Genomic DNA, 15,200 nt, shown 5'->3' with positions numbered 1-15,200 from the left:
ATGCACTGCAGATTCGACACGATCAGCTGGGGAAAAAATATTCCAAACTGAATCAAAGACACATCATCAAAGGCTACGGTTGTCTGTCCGCGCTGTATGATAGGTAACTAATGCTAGGTAATTATTTAAACCCCGTAGACAAACTATATAACATAATTTCGAGCGAAACGTAGCTTAAAACACACGAGGGTGGTGTGTTGAGTCCACAGGATAGGGCCTGCCTTCTGGATCAGAGTAAAAGACAGGCCTCCAGTGGAGATTCAGCCGGGATAGTAAATAACTGCTCCACCTGCGGGGGGCGCTCTCTTCATGTCTCTCTCACTCACTCTCAAAAAAGCAGAGGCCATAAATAAGTGGTGAGCACTACATACTAAGTGGTGAACACAATATACTAAGTTGTGAGGACGAGAAACAAACTCCATCCGAATAGAGTGAATTTGATTGTGGTTGGATGAGAAGTATAAACTAGACTCTACAAACAGCACTGCTCCCAGCTGACTACATATACACAGCAGACTTCATAAACACACAAGTAAAAGCTAAGAATTTACAAAAAAATAAATAATTAGTGTAACTTAGTAACTTAGCAGTTCTTTACTTTTTATTATTTATATTGTATATATTGTACTGATTATTTTATCTTCCCTTTTGCTATCTCTTTGCTACTGTAATACTGTAAATGTCCCCACTGTGGGACTAATAAAGGATTGAGACATAGCATACGTATATAGCCTAGTAAGAAGATGATCTGAGACTCAAGGGAACTTGGACAAAATGTCTTAACTAAGGTTAATAAATATATTTGCATCGTACTAAAATGTATTGCACTATAGCCTCCTGTTGCAATGTAGTGGGTAGTGCACTATAGCCTCCTGTGACACAGCCTCAGCTTTTGTCCTTAATGGCATTTTCCCTCTTACATTGCTTTTACTTTTATACTTTAATCAATTTTGAATCCAGAACTTTTACACTTTTGCTTGAGTAAAAAGCCTGAGCTGTTACTTTAATTTATGCAGATTTAAAAAAAACATTATCTAAACTTCTACCTGAGCAATGAATGTGGATACTTTTTACACCTTTGTCAAATATTGCTTACTCAAACTATGCTGACAGCTAATGACAACACAGGGCTTATTTATTTATTTCCAGTCATATACAGAGGCCTTTATTACTACACTGCTTTCTACTTGAGACAGTGCGGGCATCAAGTCACCATGTCATGCATTTCAGACACAGACTGTATGTCTTACCAGAATATGATTTACACCACTAACTGACAGTAGAGGGAGTCAGCGAATGAGTTTAAAATGTATGGGGTGAATGGAGCTAAACGGCTAAAAACTCAAATTACAAATAGCAACTAACTACTTCGCCAGTTTTGACCCATATTTCCCATACAACTGTACCTTAAGTTCTATCCTTATTGTCTCCTGTGAGCAGGCAGTTTTACATTCACTGCTAGTTGTACTGTACATGACTATTTGATTATATATATAATAATTGAATAAAATAATCATTAAATAATTGAATAGTACAAAAATGGAATAAGACAAAAGATTAATATTCACATTTAGGTAATTGTTATAATTAAATCCGAGAACATTTTAATGAGAAAACATAAATCTTCTGAGAAAGATTATGAAAGTACCTGTTTACTAAACAAACAGTGAAGATGATGCTAAGCTTTTTGATGTTGAAAAATTGCTGGAGGCCACTTAGCCAACTACTAAGCAACAGTTGTAATTGAATTTGAAACCAGGTTCTATAAACAGATCAGCCATGCACAAAACCTCTGAAATGAAGTGTGACTGCACAAAGTATGTTAAAGTGTTCAATACTTTATTTTAAAAGGTTTTAAATGAATTTAACTCAATTAATTTTATTTAGCTGCACAAATATCATATACTGGACAATATAATTTACTATAGGAATCATATTTGTGCTTGTTAGGTAAGTAATTATACATGCAGGCATGCAGCAAAACAAATATTAACTATAGTACATCTAATACATACCATATACAATAAAATATGTAATGATATGTTTGTGTACGTTGATATACAACTTAATTATATTCTCATATCTTTTATATCTTGTAAATATACATCAGGCATAAAAGGAATTGTATATAGTCCAATGTATGTGATATTTTCTAAATCTATATATTACCATACTTTCTGTATGGGCAGTGAGAAATAGAGAGATGAGAAAGAAAGAAAAAGGTGGAGGAGCGAGGGGACAAACAGGATCACAGTTACCATACTACTACTTTTAAATGTCTGTAGTTCCCTCAATACCATACATATTCAATGGCTTACAATTTAATGTTTCCTGGAGGTCCACACTAGTGAATGTACCATATTTACCTTAATATGACATTACTTGTATTCTCTGTGTGACTACAAGGTACAAACACAAACCTGTCCTCATGGACTTAACACTTCATCCCCATCACTGATCTCAAATTCTGTTTTCTTGTGTTTACTGACAGTATGGTTTGTTCATCAAGCTTTGGCTGCCAGCAGACCACAAAGTCACTTTAAATGGTAGGTTTTATTGCAGGGTCACTTTTTACCTACAGTTTACACTATGCTTTCTACGGGGTTGTCTTGTACTGTCTTGTCTGTACTTTATGTAGCCATGTTATTCAATACCTTGTTTTTCTTCATGCACCAAAGGTCTAGCAGAATGTTATTACGTCTCCTCTGTGTGCTGTAACTGTATACTGTGAAAGATGATGAAGTTCAACTTTAATCTTGGGTTCTCTCATCTACAGGAACACTCAAGATGGGAATTGTAGGGCCAATGCCATTTTTTTCACTAGCATACCTTGCAGTGCTAAAGCACTTATACCAATTTAGAAACTAGGGCTACATCCATCGGGATTAGCGTTACAGAGAAATGTATCATATTTGTAGCTGCTTAGAAATGCAGTAATATTAATAGAACATATATTTTAATGCAGTAAATTGTAGTAATCGTAACATTCTGCTCTTCAGGGATTGGATAAAAACAATCACATATTATGGCATCATACATTATTATTTAAACATCCTGGCTGATCCTATTTTAAGCAAATCATTACTCCCCAAAACCTTGCATCTGCAAAATGGCTACTGTACAAGAAAAGGGAAAACAACCTTGTCCACTTTCACTAAAATTCAATGTTAAATTTTAATATTATTATGTTTTCTTGCATTTCTATCTACAGTTTCACATTGGCAGAAACTGATGGGACATTGTTTGGACAGCTGCACCACTCAGAACTCCTACAAAACATTAGAAAATACTCCTCCAAGGACTTTACCTCATCGAAATGGTAAATTAACCATATTTTCACTGTCAAATGAAGCTGATTAACATCTGAAAAGGATAATATTTTATAATAGGGATGGCCAATTAACTGAAAATGATCAAAACCAACCTTCAGAACCTATAACTAAAATTATCCTGCCTGTAATTGAAAATACTTTTGTGCTTAGGCTTTGTAATGCAGATACTAAGCCAATTGAGCACATTTGCCAGATTGTTCCAATGAAAATGAGCATTGTTTCTTAATTGTGATAATGATGTGAAGGCATATTGCCCAGCCCTATTCTTTTATCTTTTTGTGCTCATCTTTACCAATTCCAATAATAAGAGTTCCAATAATATTAAAGTAGGTAAAGGTAACCAAAAAGAGAATCCAGCACCAGGTAAAGAAACCAACACCTGCAAAATGTGTTTTTGTAAAAAAAAAAGTCATCACCTTAATTTTATTTTCCTTTCCAATGGCTCACATCACAAGTTAGACATGTTAAGTATACAGGCATCTGGTTAATGTAACAGCAAAAGTGTTAATAAGTCATTTACCTGTATACTTGGTTCACAGCAATAAGATATGCCTTTAAAAACAAAAAGAAAAGGAAAGATGCAGAAGAATGGCCAAGTAAGATTGTGACAAAGAGGGTAAATTATATTCACAACTTAAAACATCTGCAGCAAAGGGGAGATGAGACAGAGAAAAGATTAAAAACTTGAAAAAAGGAAAGAAACAAACGCAGTGTGTTATTCATAAAGGCAATGCATTAGGTTTAAACACACATAAATCTAAATTCAGGAAGCGTAGTGTTTTTTGCCAAAGCAACACTGCTGCTACAACTGGGAATGGCAGTCCCTGCCAGTCCCTGCCATTCTAACGTGAGGCAGTTCACTGTGTTACTACATAAAGAAAAAAACAAAAAAATCAGGTTTCTGAACACTACAGACAAAATCCGTTTAGCTGTATTATATAGAACATTGTACTCATTGTACACTTTTTTTAGGGATATGTACACTGTTCAGACCACACGTTTTAAACAAACCCCCATGTGTGCATTTACAAACACACGCACACATACATACATATATTACACACCCACACTTACGCACACGTGAACAGCAAAGTTTAAGCCATTGTAAGTAAGCAAAAATAGCACCATGACAGGATTGGTAAGTAAGCAGGCAAAACACAGCTTAGCAATTCTGCTACGAAAGCCCACCAAGGCAATCCCCAAACTACCCCTTACACACTTTAAGCTTAAGCAAAAAGACACAGTTCAATAATTGTTACCCTACTGAACTTTGGTTTGCCATAAATGACTGTATCACTGTTGTTAGAGTTGAATATGTCAGGTGATGAATGGCCATCAGCCATATTTTTTGTTTTACTATTTATGAAAATGGTTTATTATACCTAATTGCGTAGTACTGTGCAAAGGTTTTAGGCACCTAAACACTAGGGGTGGGCCAATTCAATACAGAGTTGTAGTGCTCTGGAACCCAAACCTACATGCCTTGTATTTTCATCTTCATAGGGAAGTAGTTTCACAGTTTAAGCATAATATTATGTAGGTGCTATATTAAGCAAAGTGCATTTAGATTAGTGTATTATTAACAGCTTACTTTAAAGAAGTGAAAAAAGTGGTTTTGGGTTGATATCTGTATCTGTAAACCCAATTTTCTCCTCAATGTGTCTGAGCTCCAAACTTTCCACACTCTTAGAGGAAAATGCAGTGCCCCAGCTCTGATACATCAGCCCACAGACTCCTGTGCTGACCAACATCCCAGTGGGAGTGATGTGGGGAGAGAGCACCATCCACCCACCCAGAGGGAGCAAGATTAATTGTACTCTCTCAGACTTGGAATTGTACTCTCTGAAACAGGATTTAAACTCTGACCATATTAATCAGCATCTTCAGTCTGCTTAACCACTTGAAGCCTGACACACGCTATTTTTCTGGAATTTTTTTAGAATATTTGGCCTGAGCAAAAAACTATTATTATATTCTATAATTTCACTGGTGCCTATAACCTTTGCACAGAACTGTATATTTCATCAGTTTGACTGTAGTGCATTAGTGGTCATATCTATATATAGATCTTCAAATGTGTACTAGTTTAAACCTCGTACATAGTAAAAAACAAACAAACAAAAAAAGATAATAATAATAATAATAATAATAATAATAATAAAATTAAATAAAATAAAAATCACTTAGCAGTATTTTACTTCCACAACTTGTCATTGTTGAATTATTCATTTTCAAGGTCAGTTATCGCAGACATTGCTAGTGTTGCAGCTTAAATCAGTGAAGAGTACAGTGTTTAGTAGTTAGTAGAAGTGGTTTGAAAGCGATAAGTCAACACAGCAAGCTTTGCCTCCACTACATCTGATTCTCACGATTTTGGTAAACTAGTTCACTGCGCTAAGAAGCAAGACAAAAAACAGGAATGATTACAAACAAAAGGGAAAATAATTTTGTATACATACAACAAAACAAAACATCAAAACTAACATATTTTGAAATGACTGATAGTAAATAATATAATAACCTGGCCATGTTACTGAAAGCCCTAAACATAAATCCGAACCAGTTTCAGATTACGTTTCAGTTTAGTGTATTTGTCTAGAAAATCCATACAGAAAACAGCATACAAGAAGTCAAAACTTCCACATTTACACACCACACACAAAAAGAAAAAAGAAAAAAAAATATATAGTGGTTTTCACAGGGCTATACAAAGAGCTGTTGTGGCCCGAGGCCCTGTGGAGACAGTGCTGATAATTAAAACATTGTGGCCTTTGCTGCAACCTGCCATTCCAATCTGACCAATCGTCAGTGTGTTAACGTGGAGCTCGGACTGTCCGGTCAGTCCACTTCACATTCACAATGGACATCAAGGCATCAGGAAGTCAAACACTTACAACCAACTTAATCAACTTCCTGTTTCCAATTCACGTGTTTCACAAGCCTGGCAGAACAGGGTTAAAGTCAGAGTGAATTATAAGGGCCAAAACATTAAAAAACAAACAGCACACAGTTAGCAACAATTAGATACTTTAGTGTTTTGCAGTTCTCAAGCCAGGGTTTAACAGTGATTAACCTAAGGTCAAAAACCTCACTGTGCTTTTTTTAAATTTGCATGGCAACGATTACTTGATAACTCATTACTGAATCACAACTGACGACTGGTAAATTCACACCATCTTAACTCTAACAACATATTTACGCAACTGAAAACAAGGACACTCAACAGTCCCCCTGCTGATCTGTATTCAGTGTCTCTGACCTTATTTATTATCCATATAAAGTCCATTAGTGAGTCAACTCCACCTCATTTTATTCTAAGGCAGTTCATGGTCAGCCAGACAACGGACCAAGGAGACCTGAATACGAGATAAGGGTCATAGTTAAGAGTGGTCCACGTATTTTGGCCTGTAGGGCTCCGGTTTGTGATTTGAAGGAGCAACAGGATCCTGGGGCTTGCTCTATGACGAAGAACACATTTCAGTGGAAAAAAAGATCCCTGGGAGCTTCACCTAGATACTTCTGAGGAGACTCGATCCCCTCAAAATCTCTATCAAACCAACTCCAGCACTGACGCACAAACACCAGGACAATGCTGCAAACCCCACAGACCAGGATTAGTTGGCAATGGGGTGATAATATGGAACATAGAGAGAAACATACATATTTAAAACATAGGAGAAGAGCATGGTAACGATTACTAGTGCGCCATTTACTATAAAATGCAACATCTCTCCCGAATTCTCTTGGCCAGACTTTTCCTCTTCTTTTTCCCGTTCTTCTCCTTGCTGTCCTCCATTTTCCTGGCACGAATTTCCCTCATTAGGTCAAAGAACACCTGTAGCAAAAAAGATTAGGTATGTAAATATATGGAACATCAAGCCACTGAAATGTACTATTATATAGCATACAAATAGGGAAATAGTTTATTTTGGTGTGTGTTGTGAATATATGTAGAACACCAGATTATTAAAATGGGTTGTCATTTTACCTCACAGCCTAACAGCATGATTCCACCTCTATTTCTTTAGTAATTTCGCATTTCACTTTGTACTACACTAATTTATTAAATAAATAAATAAATGAACACACACACACACACACACACACATACACCTGTAGTTATGTCTCAGACAGATATGTAAACAATTACACGTGTGGTCAAACTAGACACTAGGTCTTGGTGTAACAGTGCTTCCCCTGCTGCCCTATAAAAAAGGCTCCTAGAAGAACTATTGGGTAGTGGGGCTCTAAATGAGAGAACAGTTACTGCTGGGCATTCCTGTGCAAAGCACTTAAAGACAGTTTGTCTAGACTTTATGGGGAGATGCATTATTGGACTGAGAGAAGCAAGATGGTCATTTTAACTAATTGCCTGCCATCTGTCAGCCAGCCACCATTGTCTTAGTTTGGACTTTCCTGGTGTCAAAACCTGGTGTCATCTTCTTTAGAGATTAATCCAGTTTCTGTTTGGTATCCGATAACAGTCGAGTTTGAGTACAGAGGCCTCATGGTGAGTGCATGAAATCCTTCCTTTTTGTAAAGAGACACACTAGACATTAAAATTGTATTTCATCTTTTATCCAGACTAAAGACGGACCAACAGGGTACTAAAGATTCCTTTAGATTGTACCTTAACAAAATTATCCTTTCACTCTAATATTGTAATCACTTACATATAATCATCATTGCATTCACACATATAAAGTCTCTTTTAACTCAACAACTTGTTTATGAGTCAATGAGTGTATTTCATATGTAAATACAGCATTTTAGTCTTTAAACTCCAACTAATCAGTTAACTAGCCAGGCCTTACAGAATGGGTGTGTTTTGGGCGTAACAGCATTTTACTTGACATTACCTTTAAGAGGCAGGTGCGCTCTGACTTTGGTGTATTGGTATTTTAATGGTGCAGAGCTTCTGCGCTTCTTAGCAGAGGAAACTGACCTGGTTCTTGTTTATGCTGTAAATGTGTGCAAGCAGGTAATTTACGGAAACAGCAATGTTATTTCATTGTGTATTCTGTTTGTATTCTGTTTATTGTTGATGTAAAAGCTTGGGTTTGTGCACTGCTGTAATGAACAAGGGTGTACTCGAGTTGAGCGCACAGCACACCTGTGTTGCCAAAATATCAATGAACATCTGACGGTTGACTGTTGTCAGGTTTCTAATCAGTCAGTGGCGCATCTGTGTTTTCAGTTGGCAGGATAGCAAGATGCTAGAAATTTACGTGAGCACACTTCACTTCCAGATCACTGCACCCATTGGTTTAGATATATTTGTAAGCAGTTTTGCTATTGAAACGACAAGATGTAAAAATAGCTTGTTCGCCGTGTGTAAGATAGCAATTGGCATCATGACGTGCCTTTTGCAGGGTGTCTTGTTTGTTTATAATGTGAGCCTTAGCCCTATTCCACAATACTGACCTTGTCTACGTTGGCGCGGGTCTTGGCAGATGTTTCGACGTAACATACGCCCCATTGCTCAGCCCGGGCCTTGGCCTCATCGGCGCTCACCTGCCTCCTGTCCTCCAGGTCCGATTTATTCCCCACCAGAAGGAAGGGCACATTCTCATCCTCCTTCACCCGCAGGATCTGCTCTCTGCAGGTAGAAGGGGATTTACATTATGGATTTATCAACTATATTTATATATGTTCTTAATTTTCATCTGGTTTAACTATAGCTATGTTTAGAGACCTGCCCCCCTCCTCCACATCCACACATGCATGCATACGCACATATGTACACACACACACACCCCAACTACATACTCACATACGTACAATGGTTCAGGTTCTTTCATTTTTAAACAGACATCATAAAAAATGTAGATGGAATTTGATATTTACATTTCTGGTCAGGGATGGATTCATTAAATGACACCTCTATTTCCACTTCTATTATGTAGAGCTGCAATAAATGACTTCCCACAATCAATTACTTTTTCCTGTTTGGCAAAAGTACCAATCTTCTACATCACTTTCCCATAAAACACTTCAAGAAAATCTGACATACGGATGCTCTTCTTAATTCTTTACTACAGTTTAATAGTACAGCATTGCATACACAATTCAAATGTAGGCATTCCACAGAAAAGGGATTAATGTCTAATAGTTTACATCATTTGTACATTTTCTGGTGCATTGTGGGACTGTTACAGAGCAGATGGGATTTGAAAATGTCATTAAGCAAACTAATTCATACCAAGATGTTTTATATACTGGTGTTACTGATGATGTGGATTGATTGTTGCAGCTCATACACATACTAGGAACACCAATTGAAACAGCACTCGCTAGCTCAACTGAAGTACTAATGGAAATGATACACTACCTGAAATCCGCAGTCGCAGCAAACGACTCAAGCTCAGTGATGGAGAAGACGCAGAGGAAGCCTTCTCCACTGCGGAAGTAATTATCCCTAATGGCTGCATAGTCCTCCTGACCTGCTGTATCCAGAATGTCAATCTGAACCTCCTCTCCATCCAGGACCACCTTCTTTCTGTAGCTGTCTGCTTTTGTGGGCTCATAGTCCTCCACAAACTGAGAACAACAAGTAGAGAGTTTGTAAGTTTATTGTAAAATTGCTGATTTCCGCCTTAAAACATGAAAAAATAAGTTATGGAATGAGTTGTTTGATGCTAGGTATCTTTGCATCTTTGGTATCTTCACTTGCACTTGCTTGATCGTGCTTTTGGTGATTAATATTAGGGTGCTAATTTACAAAGAAGTAATAGGAATCCAACCAATAATAATAAACAAAAACTTTATAGACGGGCAACAGGGCTGTGTATATATGGGCTATATATGGGCATATAACAGAGGGCTAAAGATAGAGTACAAGACTGCTATAGTGGACAGGGTTTACACACAACACTAAATGAACCACTGTCTGACACCATATCTTTACATATGAACTAATAATAAAAAAAATCGCTATTGTGTTTTTGAAAATCAATACAGTACTGCACAACAAGACATCGCAATACTTTAACATATAGATTTTTTTTTACAGGAAATAAAACAACATTTAGTTTTTATTTAAATGTCATGAAGGTTACCGCTGGTCTACTGCATGTTTAGTGATGGTGTTCTTACCTCATCATACATGAACTGTAAGGTGAGAGCTGACTTGCCCACGCCTCCACTGCCAACCATAATCACCTTATGTAGGGCCAGCGAGTTCTGCCCTTTTGGCTTGGCGGCTGCCATAGCAACTCAAGTTGTGGAGTCAGGGTAGAGGGAAGGATTGTGGATGGTGTAAAAGGGTGTCTTAAGGGAGGAGGCTTGGACCCGTAACAAGACTCTGGAGAAGCTTAGATGCTGGTCAGAAGTGAGTTCCTGTAAGAAGAAGACCTTAAATAAATCAAATATGACTAAACAAATTATCATAGAACATTCTGTTAAAGCAGTACTCTTTGATCTTTATCCATCTTCATTATCTGCAACATGTGAGTTGCCCTAAACTTAGTTTTAGGCAGAGTCTGTAACATTTGGTGGATTTAGCACCAAGCATGTGGAGGAGGACCATTAAGAATTATATTTTCTTTAGTAACTCCTAATACATGAACTGGTGCATCATCAGATGTTAAGAAGACATGCTGAGTGTAAGCACTGGCAGCTTTTATCAGCTTCAGACCGTAATCTTTTTAAAAGTTGAACTGTGCAGTACATCACAGAAATCTATGTGGGTTAAGGTCTCTAAATCTACCCATCACTAATCCCCCAGTCACATTTCCACATGCTGGGTTGCCAGGTGTTGATAACAGCATGCAAACAATATGGTGCAGGCAACAAATAAGTGTGATGGCTATTTTTCTGCTGAACAGGTAAACACTAAGCTTTAGTAAGGTTGCTAACCATAGCTGGTTAATGTATCACCACCACTTGTGTAGTAGGGACAGGCATTTGGGACACGAAAATATATGTATATGTATATGTATTCACTGATGAGCTGCAAAGTAAAACTCAACATCACTTGCAACTGAGTGTCAATCTTGCAACCTGTGTGAGCTTCGCATCAGGGGCAGAAACTCTATCCAGTGTTTGGAAATTGGACTGTTGTACCATTTCACACTCTCGCTTGTATTTATCACTGATTCTTTAAAACAAAAGTCACAATCAGAGGCAGAGCCAGACAAAAAATCAGAGCATACTGTTTAGAATAAATTAATATAACAGACATTGTAGGGATGGACACAACAGCACAACAACATAATAAAAAAAAATAATACTTTGTCGCATCCTCCATCTGGAATACCACAGTTTTCAATTAAAAATCATACGGTTTCAGTTTTCCATAAATTTCTACCAAAGGCTGTTCCAATATAACTTATTTTGCTTTATTCTCGCAGAGTGCATTATTAATACATTAATAACAAAGTGCTGAACCATTGATTTCTGTTTTGAAAAATATATTTCAGGGGACAATATAACTATTGCAATGTCTTTTTTTTTTTTTTTTTTTTTTTTTTTTTTTACAATATTATGCTTTTAAAAGTTTAAATACAGCCTAAGTGGAACAAACTAAAATACTCTTCCTAATAACTGTTTTATTTTGTTGTCAAGATTAAGAGTGTATGTTCATTATGTTAGAATGTGTTTTCACATACTCACACATTTCTCTGTTTAACACACATCAGGCTCTACTTACTACCTTGACTGGATTTAATGACACTAGATATAACTGTAACTGACTATTTTCTCAACAAAAATCATAACCTTATTTGTGACTTATGCATTAGCTAGCTTGTTTAGAGTTGTACTAAAATCGTACTGAAACAGTGATGACCAAACCATGACTTCTGTGTACTGCTACACCCCAGTGAAATATAAACAACTGCCTGCCTGCAGACCATTTTGCTTAAGAATTTATCTGCAGATAAAGATATGAATCTGATGTAATCATGAATCCCTAAAAAACAGGCATTTGGGTGCATTCCATCAGAGTGAAGTGGGTGGGAAGTAAGGGGCTTCCCAGAGTCTCCTGTGTAACCTAACCACCCTTTCACAGTACAGACAGTGTTCAGAGCAATGTTGCAGTCAAGTCACGTTTGTCTCAATACAAGTCTCTTCTTGAAACAGGATGTCAGTTTAGCCAGATAACCTAAATTCATTGTCAAATCTGTGCAATAAAAAATAGCTGAGCTTTGCTACTAAACCAAGAAAACATTCCTTCTGAAATAGTGACCAGAGTTTAGGTTTAAGTTCAGGTCCAGGTGCTACAATGCCAGTTTAGTGAAACACTCACTCTGTTGTAGGCTAAAGGCAATAGGCTGTGGTGGGTTTTGAGGGGGACTTCCCACAGTGACCAGAAACTTCCTTCTGTTTCACTTTGAACGTATTTCGAATGTCTGCCTATAATGTAAATATCTTCTGCTTAGCAGAACCCTTTACTGTCAGGCTCCCCATAGGTTTTTATCTGTGAATTATAAACTCTCCATGCATTTCTAAAACGACTTAATGGCCTGTACCGCTCCTTCCTGGAGTTCTGTGGGTGTGGTTAAAAACACCATCAGGCATCTGCAAGTGGGCAGTCTATAAAAGCTTTCAGTCAAACATCAGTAGCTACGAGAAGTTTGTTGTCACTTGCGCATCCACAGTTTGCTCTTAAACAAACAGTATCAAGAGGAAAAATACATGGGCTCTGAAGTCAGTGTTGGAACACTACTGTGAGGATTTGCATTTAGCCACAAGAACATCAGTGATCTCGGAAAATGATGTTGGATGATTAGTCATGGGTAATAAACACCACCCCAGTGCATCTCAGGTACTGACTGGTGCTCAATTAATACAGTAAACACACACAATCCAATGCCAAGTCATTAAATATGATGACTTCAGGTTCAATTTTGGCATCTTCAGAGTGTCCTACTCTACTGACAATGCAGAATTGACCAATTATAAAAACTAAAACTGCCTGACCAGAGAAGGCAATGTATTTATTTAGTCAAAAAAAAGGTAAACCACTGGTAGGTTTAAGGTCTTGTGCCAATGACCTGAGTGACATGACAGTCACCTTATAAACCAGGTTTCCCACCAAAATATTCTCCATGTTTGCAGCTCTTGTATCAGCATCATTAGCAACACCATGTTTGCTCAGATTACCAGCTGATGTTGTTGGACCTACCAGACACCTTGTCTTTATATATTTTAATTTTAATATGTTTGGCTTTACAAGGATGTTTGCAGAAGCAAACTGATGCCATTTATTACAATATTTTACCCTTCCCACTTGGAAATACTATGACTTTTAATTTAAAATAAAAAATATTAAGGACTGCAGTGTCAAGTCACTGATTTGTAGATTATCTTCACTAATAATTAGAGAGAGGACAGAGCAAAACAGTACAGTTAAACCAACTTGAGTCTTTAGATTTACCCAGAAGAGCAGCACAGAAGAAAGAACAGCATTAACTTAACTAAATTATGCACAGTTATTACTAATTACTTCAAGAATAACTTAAATAATCATTTCAATAATCAATTATGCAAACATCATATATGTTTGAAGAGTCCAATGTAGAACACATAGCCATTACACACTCACTGATAAAACAGAAGAAGAGTTCATTCAGAGCAGACTGCTGTCCCAATCCTGCTCCACTGACAGACTCCGAAAGAGCAGCAAACTAAACCTCTGTGACACTTCAATGGACACACCCTCTGAGTTGTCCTATTATAATATTTTTATAGTTTTAACCTGTTTTGCACTACTAGTTTATTTATTGTCCACTGTTAAAATCTTTACAAATTTGCACTGCTAAATTATTATTATATAACTGCGGTCTTGCACTGTCTGTATGGCTGACTTTATTGTAATTTTCTCAATATGCACAAAAACTGGTGTACTTTGTTGTTTTAACATATGTAACTGCAATACATCCAGTACACACACACATTAAGAAAGACTCTACTTTTATATTATTTTTTAAATCTGTATCATACTATCTTTTCCCTTTTTTGTAACATCTGTGTACTGTGTAGACCTGCTACTACTGGTTTTCCAAAATTTCCCTCTGTGATCAATAAAGTATCTATCTGTATATCTCTATCTATCTGATAGCAGGAGATCTGCACATCAGCAGCAGTGTTTTATATCCCTACAAAACAACAGGGCAGGGCATATAACGGCCAGTCTGTGAGACCTGGCCAATGATGCAATCCCAGATCCTTGTCTGTATGTGTGTGTGTGTGTGTGTGTGTGTGTGTAGTACATCTACAGTTAAACACTTAACTACTAAGCTAGCTTGTTAGCTAACTAACTGGCCATCTGTGAGCCCTGATGCTTAGCTACCTTAGCTGTGATGATCACATTATGAACTTAGCTAGCTCAGCTAGCAAGCAAGCAAGCAAGCAAGGTGGATGGATCATCATAGCCTGGCTGGCTAGCTGTGGCTAACTTAGCTGCTAGCTCCCAAGCTTTCTGTGACTGTTGAGCTAGGCAGATTGCTAGCTAGCTTAGCTAACATAACAGTTAACATTTGAAGCATTGATTTCTAACAATCTCACTCCATTTCTAAGCATCTGTTACACAATATTAGAAGGGTAAGACCTACCTCTGACTGTCAGTGGCTTCCAGACATCAGTAGATCCAGCAGATTTACTGTGAGTTGTGTCCCTGGGAGGGTAGAGCTTCCCTTCTCTCTGCCTTCTCTGTCCAGATTCACCACATTAAACCCTGCCTTCTAACCCTTTACTCCAACCACTGATATGCTGTCAGACTAGCCAGCAGTAGCCTCTATCCAGACGGACAGAAAGCCCACACTGTGCGGGTGAACAGAGCTGAATCAGGCGGGCTGAACTGAAGCTGCAGACAGAGACTGAGAGACAGACCTCTACTTGGGCTGCGCTCCGGGCAGGGAGGCGGAC

The 15,200-nt window shown here is 37.6% G+C and overlaps 2 protein-coding genes across 3 annotated transcripts in view; one reads left to right on the top strand and one right to left on the bottom strand.

Annotated features, from left to right (window-relative positions):
• zgc:111976 (Med1 domain-containing protein) overlaps positions 1-15,200 on the top strand; it is a 53,623-nt gene that overhangs the window by 21,461 nt on the left and 16,962 nt on the right. The window contains exons 1-2 of one of the 2 annotated variants that reach the window (XM_007238656.4): positions 17-103; positions 3,212-3,319. In XM_007238656.4, coding sequence (XP_007238718.3) covers positions 97-103; positions 3,212-3,319 — 115 coding nt within the window. In that variant the 5' untranslated portion in view covers positions 17-96. Of the gene's footprint in view, positions 1-16; positions 104-3,211; positions 3,320-15,200 lie in introns of those variants that run through there. The other variant, XM_022673418.2, reaches the window with a different exon arrangement.
• ralaa (v-ral simian leukemia viral oncogene homolog Aa (ras related)) lies at positions 3,722-15,168 on the bottom strand. Its single transcript, XM_007238658.4, has 5 exons — positions 14,888-15,168; positions 10,428-10,670; positions 9,664-9,872; positions 8,757-8,931; positions 3,722-7,167 (listed from the first exon to the last, which is right to left on the bottom strand). The coding sequence occupies exons 2-5, from the start codon at positions 10,539-10,541 to the stop codon at positions 7,045-7,047; spliced, it is 621 nt and encodes a 206-aa protein (XP_007238720.1). The 5' UTR covers positions 10,542-10,670; positions 14,888-15,168; the 3' UTR covers positions 3,722-7,044.

Source organism: Astyanax mexicanus, chromosome 6 (genome assembly GCF_023375975.1).
Source record: "Astyanax mexicanus isolate ESR-SI-001 chromosome 6, AstMex3_surface, whole genome shotgun sequence".
Classification (NCBI taxonomy): Eukaryota; Metazoa; Chordata; class Actinopteri; order Characiformes; family Acestrorhamphidae; genus Astyanax; species Astyanax mexicanus.
The sequence above is the reverse complement of the archived record's forward strand: the minus strand, read 5'-3'. Positions and strand labels throughout refer to the sequence as shown.